Consider the following 14571-nt stretch of genomic DNA (forward strand, 5'->3'; position numbering starts at 1 on the left):
GCAACGAAGACCCAACACAGCCAAAAATAAATAAATAAATAAATTTTTAAAAATTAAAAAAATAAAATAAAATGGCCCCCAATGATCCCTGCCTCCTGGTGTTCACACCCTGTGTAATCCTATCCTGGGTGTGGGCTGGACCTAGTGACTTGCTTACAACCAGCAGAATATGGCAAAAGCGATAGGACCGCACTTCTAAGATGAGGTTACAAAAAGACTCTCGCTTCCATCTTGCTCACACTCTACCACTGTCTTCCTTGCCTGCTCTGATGGAAGCCAGCTGCCACGCTGTGAGCTGTCCTATGCGGAGGTCCACGTGGCAGGAACTGAGGGGGACACTGAATCTTGCCACAACCGCATGAAAGCTCTTAAAAATGGATCTCCCCCCAACAGTCACTGAGGTAACCCTGGGAAACACCTTGAGAACAGCCTGTGAAAGACTCTGAACCAGAGGACCCAGCTAAGTCATGCTTTGTTTCCTGATCCACAGAAACCCTGAGATAATGTGTTTGTTGTTTTAAGCCTCTAAGTTTTGGCATAATTTGTTATGCAGCAGTAGCTAACTAATACAATCAGGGTGATACTGAAACTCTTTAGTAACCAGCTCAGTACAGGTGTTAACCAATCAGAGCAGATGCTGACTGCAGCAACGGAGCAGGGTCCGAGCCACTCGCTAGAGCACTGGGAGGGAGTTCAGGGTGGGGACAGTGGAGGGGCAAGTGAAGTGGTGGGAATTAGTCTTATGGAAATACTCACACAAGGGCATAAAAGTACCTATTTGCAAGAATATTCACTGCAGTGTTATTTGGTGTAGTGAAAGATTGAAACAACTGAAAAGTCTATGCACAGGGGACTGGTTCAATTAAGGTATATCCACACAATGGGCTATCACACAGCCTTTAGGAAGAATGAGACGTGTGCTGATACAGAATGATGGGCAAGATACACTTTGTTCAGGACCAGAACAGAGGACATCATATGACATCATTGGTGTTAAATATACGTACGTATACTTACCTGAAGGCTTGTAGCCCTAGAAATACCCTGGTAGCCCTGGTTGCCTCCAGGAAGGGGAATTGGAAGATGGGATCAGGGACAGGAGAGAAACCTAATTTTCCTGTCTCCTGAAACCCCCTGGGATGCTCCTTCTATCGTCTGGGGGTGGGGAAGCAATTATGGTTGTGTTCTGGGAGGACTCGTAAACCCTAATTTGGTGTCTTTGGAGATTTTCTAAATAGAGGGTGTGCTGAGTGGAAGGGCCCTGGCTCCCCTCCCCCTCCCCCACCAGAGCAGTGCCTCCCCCTGGAGATTTTATTGGAAAAAACGGTTCCTCTGCTTGAACGAAGAAAAGTTGGAACTCATTCTGCCCCTTTTCTTCCCTCAGTTCCCACTCAACTCTCCACCACCCCTCCACTCCCTGCCACTGCCATTGCCCCTGCCAGCCTGGCTCAATCCGAGCTGAGTCCAGCCCCATCCAGGGATCTGTGGATCCCTGGGGACTCACCTGGTACGTCCGGGGATGGATTGAGAATCATGAAGGCATCTGACAGGCCTGCTTTGACGGGGTGCTGGGACGAGCTGATTTCCAGGACGGGCACAGGGATCTGCAGCGGGAAGAAGAGGCTCAGTCTACCCCGCAAACGCTCTTGGGCCAGCTTAGACTTCCCCTCCGAGCTCCAGACCCATCTGCCTGCTGGGCCTTGCCTCTTGGAGGACTCAGACATCTCAAACCCAATGGGGCCCCATCCAAATTCCAAGTCTTCCCCACACTGTCTCCAAACACATTTCCTTTTTCTTTTCTCCCTCTTTGTGAATGGCACCTCCATGCAGGCCAGAGACCTGGGAGTCACCCTCAGTTCGCACCCCCCTTCATTTCCCTCCTTCTCTGTCTAATACATCTCCAGTCCTGTTAATTAGCTTGCTAACTGGCTCGCAAATCTATCCAGGTCTCTCCATCGCCCCCTCCCTACCCCAAGCTGGCATCACCTCTCTTCCACATCATCTCCCAGCATCCCCTCTGAGCCCCAGCCCTCTGCTCTCCACTCTGAAACAAGAGCGTCCTTTCCAAAGGCAAATCCGGTTGTCCCCCTGCGCCCCCCTTCTTGCCCTCACTCTCTCCCCTCCGGCCAGCCTGCCTTCTTGCAGAGCTTTGTATCGGCCATGCTCTGTCCTGCCACAGAGCCTTTGCATGTGTTTTCTCGCTCCTGGAGCACACTTCATTTCTTTGCTTCCTTAACCCCTACGCATTCCACAGATTTCAATTCTTTTCCTCGGGAGAGCCTTCCCTGACCCCTGTTCAGGTAAAGAGCCCCGTGAAAGGCTTTCCTGGCATCTCAATTTAGGAGCACTTGTCACAGTGGCAATTCTATACTTGTCCCCACAATTAACATCTATCCCTCCAGCCAGACTCTCAGCTCCACAAAGGTAGGGCCGTCAGCCATCTTATTAACTGCTGTATCCCCGGCACCACACCCTATGTCTGGCACACTGGAGGATCTCGGCAGATAATTGCTGAATGAAAGAAAGGCCGTCTCTGCAGCTGGACCCCCTCACCTCTTTGTAGCCGAATACAATGCGGCCGTCTTGGTGCAGAGCTGCCTGGAAGGTGAAGCTGCCCCTGTCCTCCCGGTCCTGGAGGTAGACGTGGTCCCACTGAACAACAAAGACTGTCCCTGGTGAGGAGAGCAGAGACCTGGCTGGACAGGGAGACAGTGAGGGGAGCAGGGCCCTGCGGAAATGGTGGCCAATGTGGATGGGCCACAGCTTGGCTTCCTTAGGGATGATGGGGCAGTTTGCAAATTTGACAGGAGGCAGGAGCTGGGCAGCCCACAAACAGTCTGACTTTCAAGCTGAAGAGGAACCAGAAAACCCTTCTTCAGCTTCCCCATCCCCAACCAGGTACTGTGATTGACCATCTCCAACCCCAAGCACGCCCCTTCCTTCTTGCCTATCCCGACCCCTTGAGATGAAAAGGAGGAGAAATAGGAGAAACATCTGTTCTCCCGGGGTGGAAGGTAGGTGTTCAAGGGACAACCCGGTGAGAATAAGAAACAGTAAATATCTCTGATATTTATTTCACCTCTACTAAGAGCCAAGCGCTTTCATTTCATTATCTCATCAGGTAGCAGGCATTTTTGCCCCCATCTTACAGGTGAGGAAAAGGAACACAGAAAGGTAGGGTGGCTGTCTTGCTGTGTGACTGTGGGCAAGTCCCTTGCCCTCTCTGGGACTTGGGATCCTCTAAAGGGGCTGGACCAAGGGAGCCCTGGAGCTGGGTGACTTAAACTCTGAGCTCTGATCTCACCATTGTCGAAGTAAGCAACCGTAGAGTTGTCGGAGCAGCCAGGGTTGAAGTTGGCCATCAGAGGAGCCACATACTGAGTAGCCGTGAGCATCCGATGGACCACATCACCCATGAAGATGAAGCCTGGGGTGGGAAGAAGTGTAGACAAATCATCAGAGATGGCCCAGAAGGGTTGCTTCCTCGTGCAGGAAAGAGCAGTGTAGACGGGGCTGGAAGTGAGTCTTGGACCTCTGTCCACCAGCCTCACATAGTGGGCATGGGTCTGGCATGTATGGAGCTAAAGGGCCCCAGACCAGAAGGTTCTCTCTGCGCCTCCCACCTCTCTCTGCCCCTTGGAAAGTGCACAGGAATCAAAGACAGGCTGCTCATATCAACTGGAAGCCTGGTCCCAGGAAGCAGGCTCTCAGTGCAGTCTCCTCGCTCTCATTTACAGACTCAGAAGCACAGGGGCCAAGGGACTGCCCACAGTGGCCTGCATAGACCCAGAGGGAGAGAAACACACACACACACAGACACACACACACACACACACACAAGCAGGTCAGTCGATGTGAGGAAGCTGGGCTGAAACACTGATGACCTCTCTCCTGAGAGTGGGGTCCCAAGACAGCCACATGTGGGACCCTCCCCAGTCCATCTGTAAAACCCTGTCTCCAGGGAACCTTCCTAGATAGGTCCCAAGTTCTGGCTGAAATCTCCACACCCTCTCCCAGTCCCACGGACAAGGCCTTACCTCCGGTTGCTATGGTGATCTGCCGCAGAGGATGCCCGTAGAAAGGGAAATCAAAGGACAAGACCACTCTCTGCAGGGGATGGGAGAGAGTCAGCATGGGCCAACCTTCAGGCCAGAGGGCTGGGTATCTACACTGCCCCATGCTTATCTGGATGGGATTGGTGGGGGTGGGGGGCACAGGCATGTCCAGGGCAGTACCACAGGAGGACACTCCAACTCTGGCAAAGCCCCCCAGGGTCCCCTGGAAGGCACTTCCCAGACCACAGACCTCAGGCCACAAGCCATGCCCACTGACCAGGTGTGGTGGGCTGGCCCCCAGCCTCCCAGCCCAGGGCAGCTCTGCCGGGGACTGGGGCACTCACCGAAGCCTGCCGGTGGGTGTTGGAGAGGATTCGGTGAACTTTCACTTGGCTCTGGTTGGCCTTGGCCACGTCCACCCACAACTCCCGGCTGCGGGGCTCGCTGGGACCATAGACACGGGACACGTAGTAGCTGTGGTTGTCCTCCTGTCATTATCCAAGACAGAGCCCACAGGAGGCATGAGGAATCAGGATGCCAAGAACCACAGAGTCTGGATGCAAGAATTCATGGCCCTCCCAGGGGGCCAGGGTCTGGATACAAGAATTCATGGTCCTCCCAAGGGGCCAGGGTCTGGATACAAGACTTCATGGCCCTCCCAGGGGGCCAGACCGTGGCTCAGAGCTGGTTTAGGCCTGGGAGCCCTTTGGCCCCAGATAGCTCAGTACCTGCTCCCTAGCCACGCCCCCAACAGCTCTGGCCCCCAGCTAAATCCATACCTGCTGTAGCCATGCTCCGCCCTGCCATCCCCAAGACAGGCCAGGAGGCTTTTCCTACAGCCCCTGAGTCCCCCGCAGAGCACACCCAAGGCAGAGCTCAACTTGGGAGGTGAGGGAGCAACAGGCAAGGCAGCCCCAAACACAGCCCTTGTCTTCAGGGAGCTCCCAGACTGAGAGGGAGACATAGCCCCCTTCCCTGGGGAGTACCCAGTTTAGGGGAGAAGAAAAAACTGGCTCTCAGAAGCCACCGGTCTAAAGATGAAGGCACACCCTTGATCTTGGGGCATTGCTAGTCTGATGGCGCAGGTGGGACTTATACAAACAGAATGCACAGACACAGACCCTCCAGCAGAGAGATAAGACAGGGCCCATATTAGTCACTAAAGGGTTGAGAGACGGGAGAGAAGCAGCAACGATGCCTTCAAGACATATTTTTAAGCTTTACTATGTGCCTGATGGGGACAAAGTAAAAGAACAAGCCAGAACCCAGAGGGCTGGGGGTTAACTCTGTAAAGCCTCTCCTGTACAGGAGCATTTAGGGGCAGGATTTAAAGGAGGCTGGAAATGGTCAGCAGAAAGTGTGGAAGAGCCCGGGGAGGAGGCAATGTCAAAACATTTCAGCCCATCTGGGAGCACCAGCCACCAGCCGTAGGAGGAGAAGAGGCAGAGTGGGCAGGTCCACTTGGCCGCTGCCACAGAAATGGAGCCGCTGACTCGTGCGGAGCCCTGGGCGTCGCGGGTCATTAATCAGGCTGTCGGGCGGCAGTGGCCGCAGACACAGCAGAGCCGACCATGTTCTCCCTGCCAAGCTGCCAGCTGCCCAGCCCGCCCTTGCCCTGGGCCCAGCATGAGCAGGGCCGAGGGATGCCTGCTCTCTCCACCCGCCCGGAGACAGACTCTGCTCTTCTGACAAGTGACACACTCTGGGGACCTGGGGTCGGGGCAGGGCTGGGGGGAAGATGAGCAGGAGAAACATGGGGTTGGGGGTAGATTTCCCACTGCCACTGCCTGGTTCCTCCCCTCCAGACTCTAGACTGCCGGCCCCTCCACCCATCCTTAGCACGGACGTCAAACAAATCTAAACAAATCTAAAACACATACGAGGCCACAGGCCTCTGCTCACAAGCCATCGGGGGCTCCCACTGCCCTCGAGACAAAATCCAAACTGCAGCCTCACATACGAGGTCTCACCGTGAGCCAGCCCCACCTTCTCTCTAGCTTCACTTCTCTCTCCCTCTCTCCTTCGCCTGTGCACCCTTGTGCACCCACTCACCAGACTGACTCCCCGACAGTCTGAGGCCACCAGTGGTCACTCAGGCCTTTGCACACACTGGTCCTCCTGCCTAGAATGACCTTGCTTTCTCCCCCTGGCAGATTCCTACTTCTTCAGTGCACAGCTTAAACATCACCTTCTTATTGATCTTCTCCCCCAGCTTGCCCAATGAGGACCTCCACCGTTCACAGAAGTCCTCAAGGGCTGACTCATGGGTACAGTTTGTGAATGTCATATGGGCCCATGCTTGTTGGCTTTCTGATTTTACTAATGAAGCCACCTGAGGGGGTCACCCTGATGCTACCACCTCTGGGGTGCCCATGCCAAGGATGCTGCCTCCCATTGTTGTCACTGTCATTTACCCTGGGGTCCCAGAAGATGCCCAGAGGAGGAACCGCTGCCCCCCACTTTGCCCATGGGCACCGGGGAAGCTGTGCTTATGCCCTGAGCTCACAGCTTCCCTCTGGAAAGCAGTCCCTTCAGCTTCTGCTTCTCCCCCACCCCGCAAGAGACCAGATGCCACGTCTTTTCTCCCTGGGTATCCATCTCTCCTATCTCCATCCATCTCTGCTGGGGTCCCCACCTTGACGGAAAAAAAAAAAAACAACCAAAAAAATTACCTGCCACCACTATGGAAAACAGTATGGAGGTCCCTCAGAAAACTAAAACCAGAATTACCATATGATCCAGCAATCCCATTCCTGGGCATATATCCAGACAAAACTATACTTCAAAAAGATACACGCACCCTTATGTTCATAGCAGCACTATTCACAATAGCCAAGACATGGAAACAACCTAAATGTCCATCGACAGATGAATGGATAAAGATGTGGTACATATATACAATGGAATACTACTCAGCCATAAAAAAGCATGAAATAATGCCATTTGCAGCAACATGGATGCAACTAGAGATTATCATACCAAGTGAAGTAAGTCAGAAAGAGAAAGACAGGGCTTCCCTGGTGGCACAGTGGTTAAAAATCTGCCTGCCAATGCAGGGAACACGGGTTCGAGCCCTGGTCCGGGAAGATCCCACATGCCACGGAGCAACAAAGCCCACGAGCCACAACTACTGAAGCCTGCGCACCTAGAGTCTGTGCTCCCCAACAAGGGAAGCCACCGCAATGAGAAGCCCGCGCACTGCAACGAAGAGTAGCCCCCGCTCGTCGCAACTAGAGAAAGCCAGCGCACAGCAGTGAAGACCCAACGCAGCCAAAAATAAATAAGTATATTTTAAAAAAAGAGAAAGACAAATACCATATTATATCACTAATATATGGAATCTAAAATATGACACAAATGAACCTATCTACAAAACAGAAACAGACTCACAGACATAGAGAACAGACTTGTGGTTGCCAAGGGGGAGGGGAGGTGTGGGAGGGATGCACTGGGAGTTTGTGATTAGCAGATACAAACTATTATGTATAGAATGGATAAACAACAAGGTCCTACTGTATAGCACAGGAAACTCTATTCAATATCCTGAGATAAACCGTAATGGAAAAGAATATAAAAAAGAATGTACATATATGTATAACTGAATCACTTTGCTGCACAGCAGAAATTAACACAACCTTGTAAATCAACTGTATTTCAATTAAAAAAAGAAAAAATCACCAGCCAAGAAACAAAGCCCCTTGCACACAAACTCATGCAAAGACATGTGAACAAAGGTGCCCAAGAGAAGAGTCTGAGGGCCCCCAGCCTACTTCCTGGGAGTCACATGGTGAGCGGTTTTTATTCCACCTCAAAGCAAGAACAACAGGGCGCCCTGACCAACACTGTGCATCTGACAGTCTGCAGGACTCCAGCGCTGAAGCCAGTTTAGGTTCAGCTGCAACCACTTGCCACAGCCATGGCTACAGCTCAACTCTTCTCTCCACTAGCTCCAACAAAGGAGTGGTTTATTAAAGGGCATCCGTTAGCCTAAAATTTTGCCTGAAGAAAGGAAACCAAGTTTAGATGCTATTCAGCCCATCATTTAAATGTCTACTCCCACGGCCACCCCCAACCCCCAACTCTGAGCCCGTGACACATAGGGACAGGCAAGATCACCTCTGCACCCATGGCTCAAGGTCCCTGAATCCTTGATGCCTGAGAAGTGTTTGCCAAGGTGAGGCGAGGCCTGTTCTAGGAGCCCAGAACCTTCGTTTTGTCCTTTTATAGGAGAAGAAAGAAGGACCAGTGCCTGGCACAGTCAAAATTTTGGAAGTAAACCTGCCTCTCTAATTCCTAGGCTGTCTTATTATGACCTTGTGGGGGGGCGGGGGGGACACATGAGTGACCAACAGAGCAAAGCAGCGTCTAGGTGGCACTCTAGTCCTTTTGAACGCACAGAAGGTTTAACTGTGTCCTGCATAAAGCTATGTTCAAGTCCTAACCCCGGTACCTTGAATGTGACCTTATATGGAAATAGAGTCTTTGCAAATGTAATTAAGATGCGGTCATACTGGATTAGGGTGGGCCCTAAATCCAACTACAGGTGTTCTAATAAACGAAAGGAGAGGGAGATTTAGATACAGAGACACAGAGGGGACACAGGGAAGAAGGCCATGTGACAATAGAGGCAGCGATTGGAGTGATGCAGTTTACAAACCGTGAAACACCAAGGATTGCCAGGGGCCACCAGAAACTAGGAATAGTCAAGGAAGGATTCTTCCCTAGCCTTCAGAGTGAGCGTGGCCTTGCTGACACCTTGATTCAGACTTCTGGCCTCCAAAACTGTGAGACAATAAATTTCTACTGTTTAAAGCCACCAAGTTTGTGACATTTTGTTATGGCAGCCCTAGGAGGCTAATACAGAGGTGTGTGTTGCTCTGCCTCAAGTGGGGCAACCCTGAATGTCTCCCCTTCCACGTCACCACCATGTTTAGAACATTCTGCGGCTTCCCAGCTGTACTCAAATTGAAGGCCACACTCCTCACCATGACCTACAAGGCCCTGTGGGGCAAACTCTAGACACTGCCTATCCACTATTCATTACCCCTCTTTTTTATTAATAGCACATTGATTTTGTAGCAAGCAAATTTGACTGCTTGTCCCTCTTGCCTTTGCCCTTCTCCTTATTCCTGCCTGGAATGCAGATGTGATGACTGCAGCTTCAACAGCCATCTTGTGAGCATAAGGACAAGAGCCCCATCCTAAGGCTAGTGGAGTGGAGAGTTAGACAGAACCTGGGTCCCTGGAGGGATGCTTATTAAGTCCTCGGATTCAGCACTCTATTATACGCAAACATGAATTCTTCCTGATGCATGGTAGTCTGGCCCCAACCCACCACCTCTAACTTCCCCCTTGCTCTCCATGCTCCAGACCCGTTGGGCTTCTCTCAGTTCCTGAAATCACCAAGTGCTTGTCTGTCTCAGGACCTTGGTACTTCCTGTATCTCCAAACCTCTTTCTCATTCAGTTCAGAAGCTGACTCCTCTCTGTCCTTCAGACCTCAGCTCAGTGGTCACTTCTTCAGGAGTACTTTCCTGATGCCCCCGTTACACTCTCATTGCACCTCAGGCTTCTCCCTCTCAATGTGTTGTACACTTGTGATGACTGACTTGACTTTTTTTTTTTTTTTTTTGGCTGCGCTGTGCAGCTTGTGGGATCTTGATTCCCCCACCAGGGATTGAACCCAGGCCCTCGGCAGTGAAAGCGCAGAGTCCTAACCACTGGACTGCCAGGGAATTCCCTTGACTTGACTTTTAGATTTGTTATCTCCACACTTGCCTTTCCTGTAAGACCATAACTTCCCCACGGGTAAGGTCAGCTTTTACCTATGGTGTTTAAATGATAATAAATAAATGACCATTCATAGTTTCAGAGCAGGACCATTCAAAGCACAGTTTGTTGAAAGCCTTCTCAGCCTTTGTTTTATTGCTACCACCATGCATTCTAGTGCCCAGGATGGGACGGTATTACCAAACAAAGCAGGACAGCAGCTCGTGGGGAACGCGTACTGTCAGGTACAATGGGAGTCAGTACAGCTCCCACCTAGGAACCTGAGAGGCCTATGCTTAAAACTGCTGCTTGGAGGCTTGGAAAGGGGTCCTGTTTCCATCACCTGATTCGTGGGACGCACCTGGTCAGAGCGTTCACCAAACCTGCAAGCGCTGGAAATGAGGGCCCTTGCACAGAAGCCACGCTCTGCAGTTGTGAAGCCCAAGCAGACGTTAACACGTCTCTTGCTGCCTCATCTAAGAGGCAAAGGGTGGGGTGACTGGGGACGTTCAGCCCGTTGCTCTGAGTCCTTGGTCCCTGAAGGACAAACAGTCCACCGCCCCAGCCGGTGCCGCTCCGCTGAGAAGCCAGGCTGTGTGCTGTTGGGGGATCCTGGGACAGACCTGTCTCATTCTTTGGGTTCCCAAGGAGCCCTCCAATGGCGCCTCTTAACTGACAAAAAGTCTGCAACCGTGTTGACTCAAGGAGAGTCAGAAACTAAAAGAGCTGCTGCCTCTTAACGCCCAGGCACACGCTCTCTCCAAAGCGTCAGCAGATCCCCGGGTGAGTACGGGCCTCCGTACCTGTGGGTCCCCTGCTCAGGCCAGGTGGGCGAGGCTGAGGCTCTGCTTCTGGCCTCAAAAGTGCCAGGTGCAGCTGGCCTGCCAGGGGAAGGACTGCCTCAGGGGGCAGCGCCATGCAGAACTGACCACAGGTCCCCAGCAGGCCCCAACAGACCACCTCTCCTGGCACGGGGTGACTCTGATCATCCCCAGGACAGTGAAGCCGGGAGCGGTATCTATTCCAAGCCCCGGCCTACGGAGGCTCCATGGTGATGGGTGAGGCCAAACTGCAGCTTACAGAGGAGGGGACAACTTGGAGCTGGGGTCACTCCTGGGCAGAGCCAAGAACGAAGCCCTCAGGGGTTGGGGGGGTGGTGAGGTGCTTGGGAAAATGGGAGGAAAGAGAAGGGAAGCTGGTCTTTGCAGATCTGCGACGGTTGTGCGTGACAACCCTGGGAGATGAGTGCTAAAATTAGTCCCATTTTATAAGTGGGGAAACTGAGGCCCACATAACTCTCTGAAACCAGGTCAGTCTCACTCAAAGGCAGTGACTTTTCCTCTGTCCACTGTTTCTCGGGTCTTTAAGTGACTGCCCCACTGGAAGGCGACTTGGGCTGCTTATTAGTGATTAGTTAAAATGTCTCACATCAGAAGAACCAGAGTGGAGCCTTTCTGAAGCACAGAGTTCAGGGACCGTGTCCCAGTCCTCTCCTCACCCCTAGCACCTTCCCAGCACAGGGCTGGCACCTGGCACATGGTACGTGTTAGGGATCTGCTGTTGAATGAGTTCAATCACCAGGACCCCACGGCTGATGGTGCCAGAGACTGAGCTGAGAATGTGCAGTGTGACGCCAATAAGGACAGCATCCTCCCCCGTCACTGATGGCAGGTGACACAAAAGCCATGTGTGAAGGAAGCAGCTGCCTCCTCTGGGAATCCAAGTCCGTGGAAATCATTCCCATAGCTGGGACATCCTGCCCAAAGGAATGCACCTCCAACGCCCCGTCTTCTTTTCCTGAAATGCTCGTATCATCCCCTTAGGAGGTCCTTCCAGTCAGAAGACCTGAATTGCTACAGTTGAGACTTGAAGCATGTCAGTTGCGCTGTATTCCTGTCCCGAGAGGGGCAGAGTAGGAGGAGTTTGGGATGCAGGGAAGGGGAAAGAAAAACAGTTCTCTGTCAAAGGAGGAAGGAAGGAAGGAGGGAGGGAGGGAAGGAGGAGGAAGAAGGAGGAAGTGTTAGCTTCACTTCTCCGAGGAAGTGAAGCTAACACGGGAGATGCTTTCAGGCCATGGAAGGAAACCCTGGCTCCACCTGCTCAAACTCGGAGGAAGAGTACTCGATCGTGTGACTGAGAGTCCAGCAGGGCAGCAAGTGTGGAACACGGGGCCTCTGGTGTCATCAGGGCCTTGTCCTAAGTGTGACTGCTGGTTCACAGAAAGGAGAAGGAAGCCAGCCCTCACATCCGGCTTCAATAAATATATGCTGGGGACTTCCCTGGTGGTGCAGTGGTTAAAAACCTGCCTGCCAATACAGGGGACATGGGTTCGAGCCCTGGTCGGGGAAGATCCCACATACCATGGAGCAACTAAGCCCATGCGCTACAACTACTAAGCCTGCACTCTAGAGCCCACAAGCCACAACTACTGAAGCCTGCGTGCCTAGAGCCTGTGCTCCTCAATAAGAGAAGCCACCTGTGGTGGCCCCCAAGCTGTAAGCTTATTCAGCTTTCTGCTTTCCGGAGAACTGCTTGTCTCTTTCTTGGTATGCACTCCTGACGCTGCGGTATTGAGCGTAAAAAAGGAAAATGGCTTGCGGCCAGTTTCGTTCCAGGTGCCTGCTCTGGATCTAAGAGCCCCTGGTTGTTCCCCAGAAGAAGGACGTGCTGCCCTGAGGGGGAAGTCTGTATCTCCAAAGAACGGCCCATAAGGCATGCTGACGCATAGATAGTGGCGCATAGATAGTGGCGCATAGATAGTGGCGACAGAATTATGTGGAAATACAAGGTTTACTGATTTGTTGCCTAGTGTTCGTTCCGTGCTGAACCTATATATACATTCATGCTCTTTGAATAAACTTGCCTTGCAACCATCAGTTGTCTTGGCCCTTCTGACCCCATACTGGTGCTTTTCAGTTCCTTACCCCTCACCACCAGGAACTTCTAGCTTTCTGCAGCCGGTCTGCGGCAGCCACCGCAATGAGAAGCCCATGCACCCCAACAAAGAGCAGCCCCCTCGCTTGCTGCAACTAGAGAAAGCCCACGCGCAGCAAGGAAGACCCAATGCAGCCAAAAATAAATTAATTAATTAATAATTTTTGAAAAGACCCAACGCAGCCAAAAATAAATAAATAAATTTATAATAAATAAATAAATAAATGCTGGGTAAGTAAAAAAGAGAGAATTGAGGAGGGTGTCGAAAGACAGAGAAAGCAACCCTGGTTCCTGACAGCTTTCCAGGTCCCTGAGGTCAGGCTGTCCTTCATCTCCAGCCCTTCGATCCTGTGACAGGTCTCTGCACCCTCTCTATAAATCTTTCCCCTGAGACAGCTGGAATGGCTCCTTGGAACCAAAAGAGCCCTAATGAGTGTTTCTCACGGGGTGATCAGAGGAAGTACCTCCAGGGATACCACAGATAGTCCTTCACCAGCACAGACAGTGAGAATCTGCATGGGAAGAGAGAAATGAGAAACCAAATTTCTGGAAGAGTTTTTCCCTGGCAACACACTGGCCACCATGTTTTTTCTTCTGCAAAGTCAATCACCACTGGCTTCTTGACTTGGTGGTGGCTTGGAATTCACCACCAAGGGGGTGCTTGGGGGTGCTTCCCGTCTGCCACTGCAGGTCTCTGATCATGCTGCTACTGGCACCCGCAGTTTTGAAGGCGAAGTCCACACACAGCAGAGACTGATAACTGTCTCCCGATAACCACTCTCCCCTTCTTCCTTTAGTAGCAGAATCTTCCAGCTTTAGTTAGGCACGTGGGCACCGAGCTAGACTACGTTTCCCAGCCCTCCTTACAGCTAGGAGACATGACTATGTCTGGCCAGTGGAAGATGAGCAGAATGACTGTCCTCAGTAGGAACTGGGGGACTCTCACCTTGCCCAGTTCTCATTGGTTGGGACGCAGATGTGATGGTGGGAGCAGAAACAGCCATTTTGGACCACAACATGCGAGGCACATGTTGTAGAGGGAAGCTGGCTCCCTAACACCATAGAGACACTACATCAACTCCTGCTTACTTATGCTCACACGATTACATGTGAGAGAAGAATAAACCTCCTTCATGTCTAAGTACCTTGTCAGTTGGGCATTTTTTTACAACAGCTGAATCTGTATCCTAAGCCCAGTCAATACGAAGCCTTCTTCACATATTCCATATAGATATGTCTCTTGAAAAGGATTTAGAGGCCGTGCCTGGCAGTGAACTTGCCTGAGGAATTCACCCAATTCACAGATGTCACCGCATTTGACCTGCTGTCTGTGGGGCAGTCCTGATAACCCAGAGGGCAGCCCTCCAGGCACTGTGGACTGGAGGCTAGAAGCTGAGATGGGGTGACCTGACATTACAGAGGGTCAGGGAGCTTAGCACGAGCCAGACCATTTGGCAAGTCCGACAAAGGGAACTATGTTTCCCTGAAATGCCTGCAAGAAACCCCAGTCGATAAACCACATTCATTTTGGGAGGCAGCATGGTGTGGCTTTCAAACATTTTTGACCATGAAATCCTTTCTTCCAATTAAACTTCCATGGAGGTGCAATACATAAATTACATCAAAGTAAGGCCACTCTGTGGGAAGGAAAGAGAAGGGCCTGGAGCCCAGCCTGCTGTGCTACTTCCTTCCCCACCACCCTCCATCCTACAGCAGCCCATGGAGCACCTCTGGGAACCCTTAGGGTTCCGTGGAGTGCAACTTGAAAACCACCGCTTTAGGATCAAGGGCAGGGGCTGTGGAGTTAGCAGACC

The 14571-nt window shown here is 51.8% G+C and overlaps 1 protein-coding gene across 3 annotated transcripts in view; it reads right to left on the reverse strand.

The window, feature by feature from the left end:
* The window catches only part of PLXDC1 (plexin domain containing 1), a 71607-nt gene that overhangs the window by 36319 nt on the left and 20717 nt on the right, over positions 1 to 14571 (reverse strand). For all 3 annotated transcript variants that reach the window (XM_082373503.1, XM_082373504.1, XM_082373502.1), the window contains exons 3-7: positions 4400 to 4543; positions 4038 to 4107; positions 3305 to 3427; positions 2554 to 2672; positions 1505 to 1604 (exon numbers count right to left, since the gene is read on the reverse strand). In XM_082373503.1, coding sequence (XP_082229629.1) covers positions 1505 to 1604; positions 2554 to 2672; positions 3305 to 3427; positions 4038 to 4107; positions 4400 to 4543 — 556 coding nt within the window. The remainder of the gene's footprint in view (positions 1 to 1504; positions 1605 to 2553; positions 2673 to 3304; positions 3428 to 4037; positions 4108 to 4399; positions 4544 to 14571) is intronic.

The sequence above is a fragment of the Balaenoptera borealis genome (assembly GCF_965194805.1).
Source record: "Balaenoptera borealis genome assembly, chromosome: 20".
In the NCBI taxonomy this organism is placed as follows: Eukaryota; Metazoa; Chordata; class Mammalia; order Artiodactyla; family Balaenopteridae; genus Balaenoptera; species Balaenoptera borealis.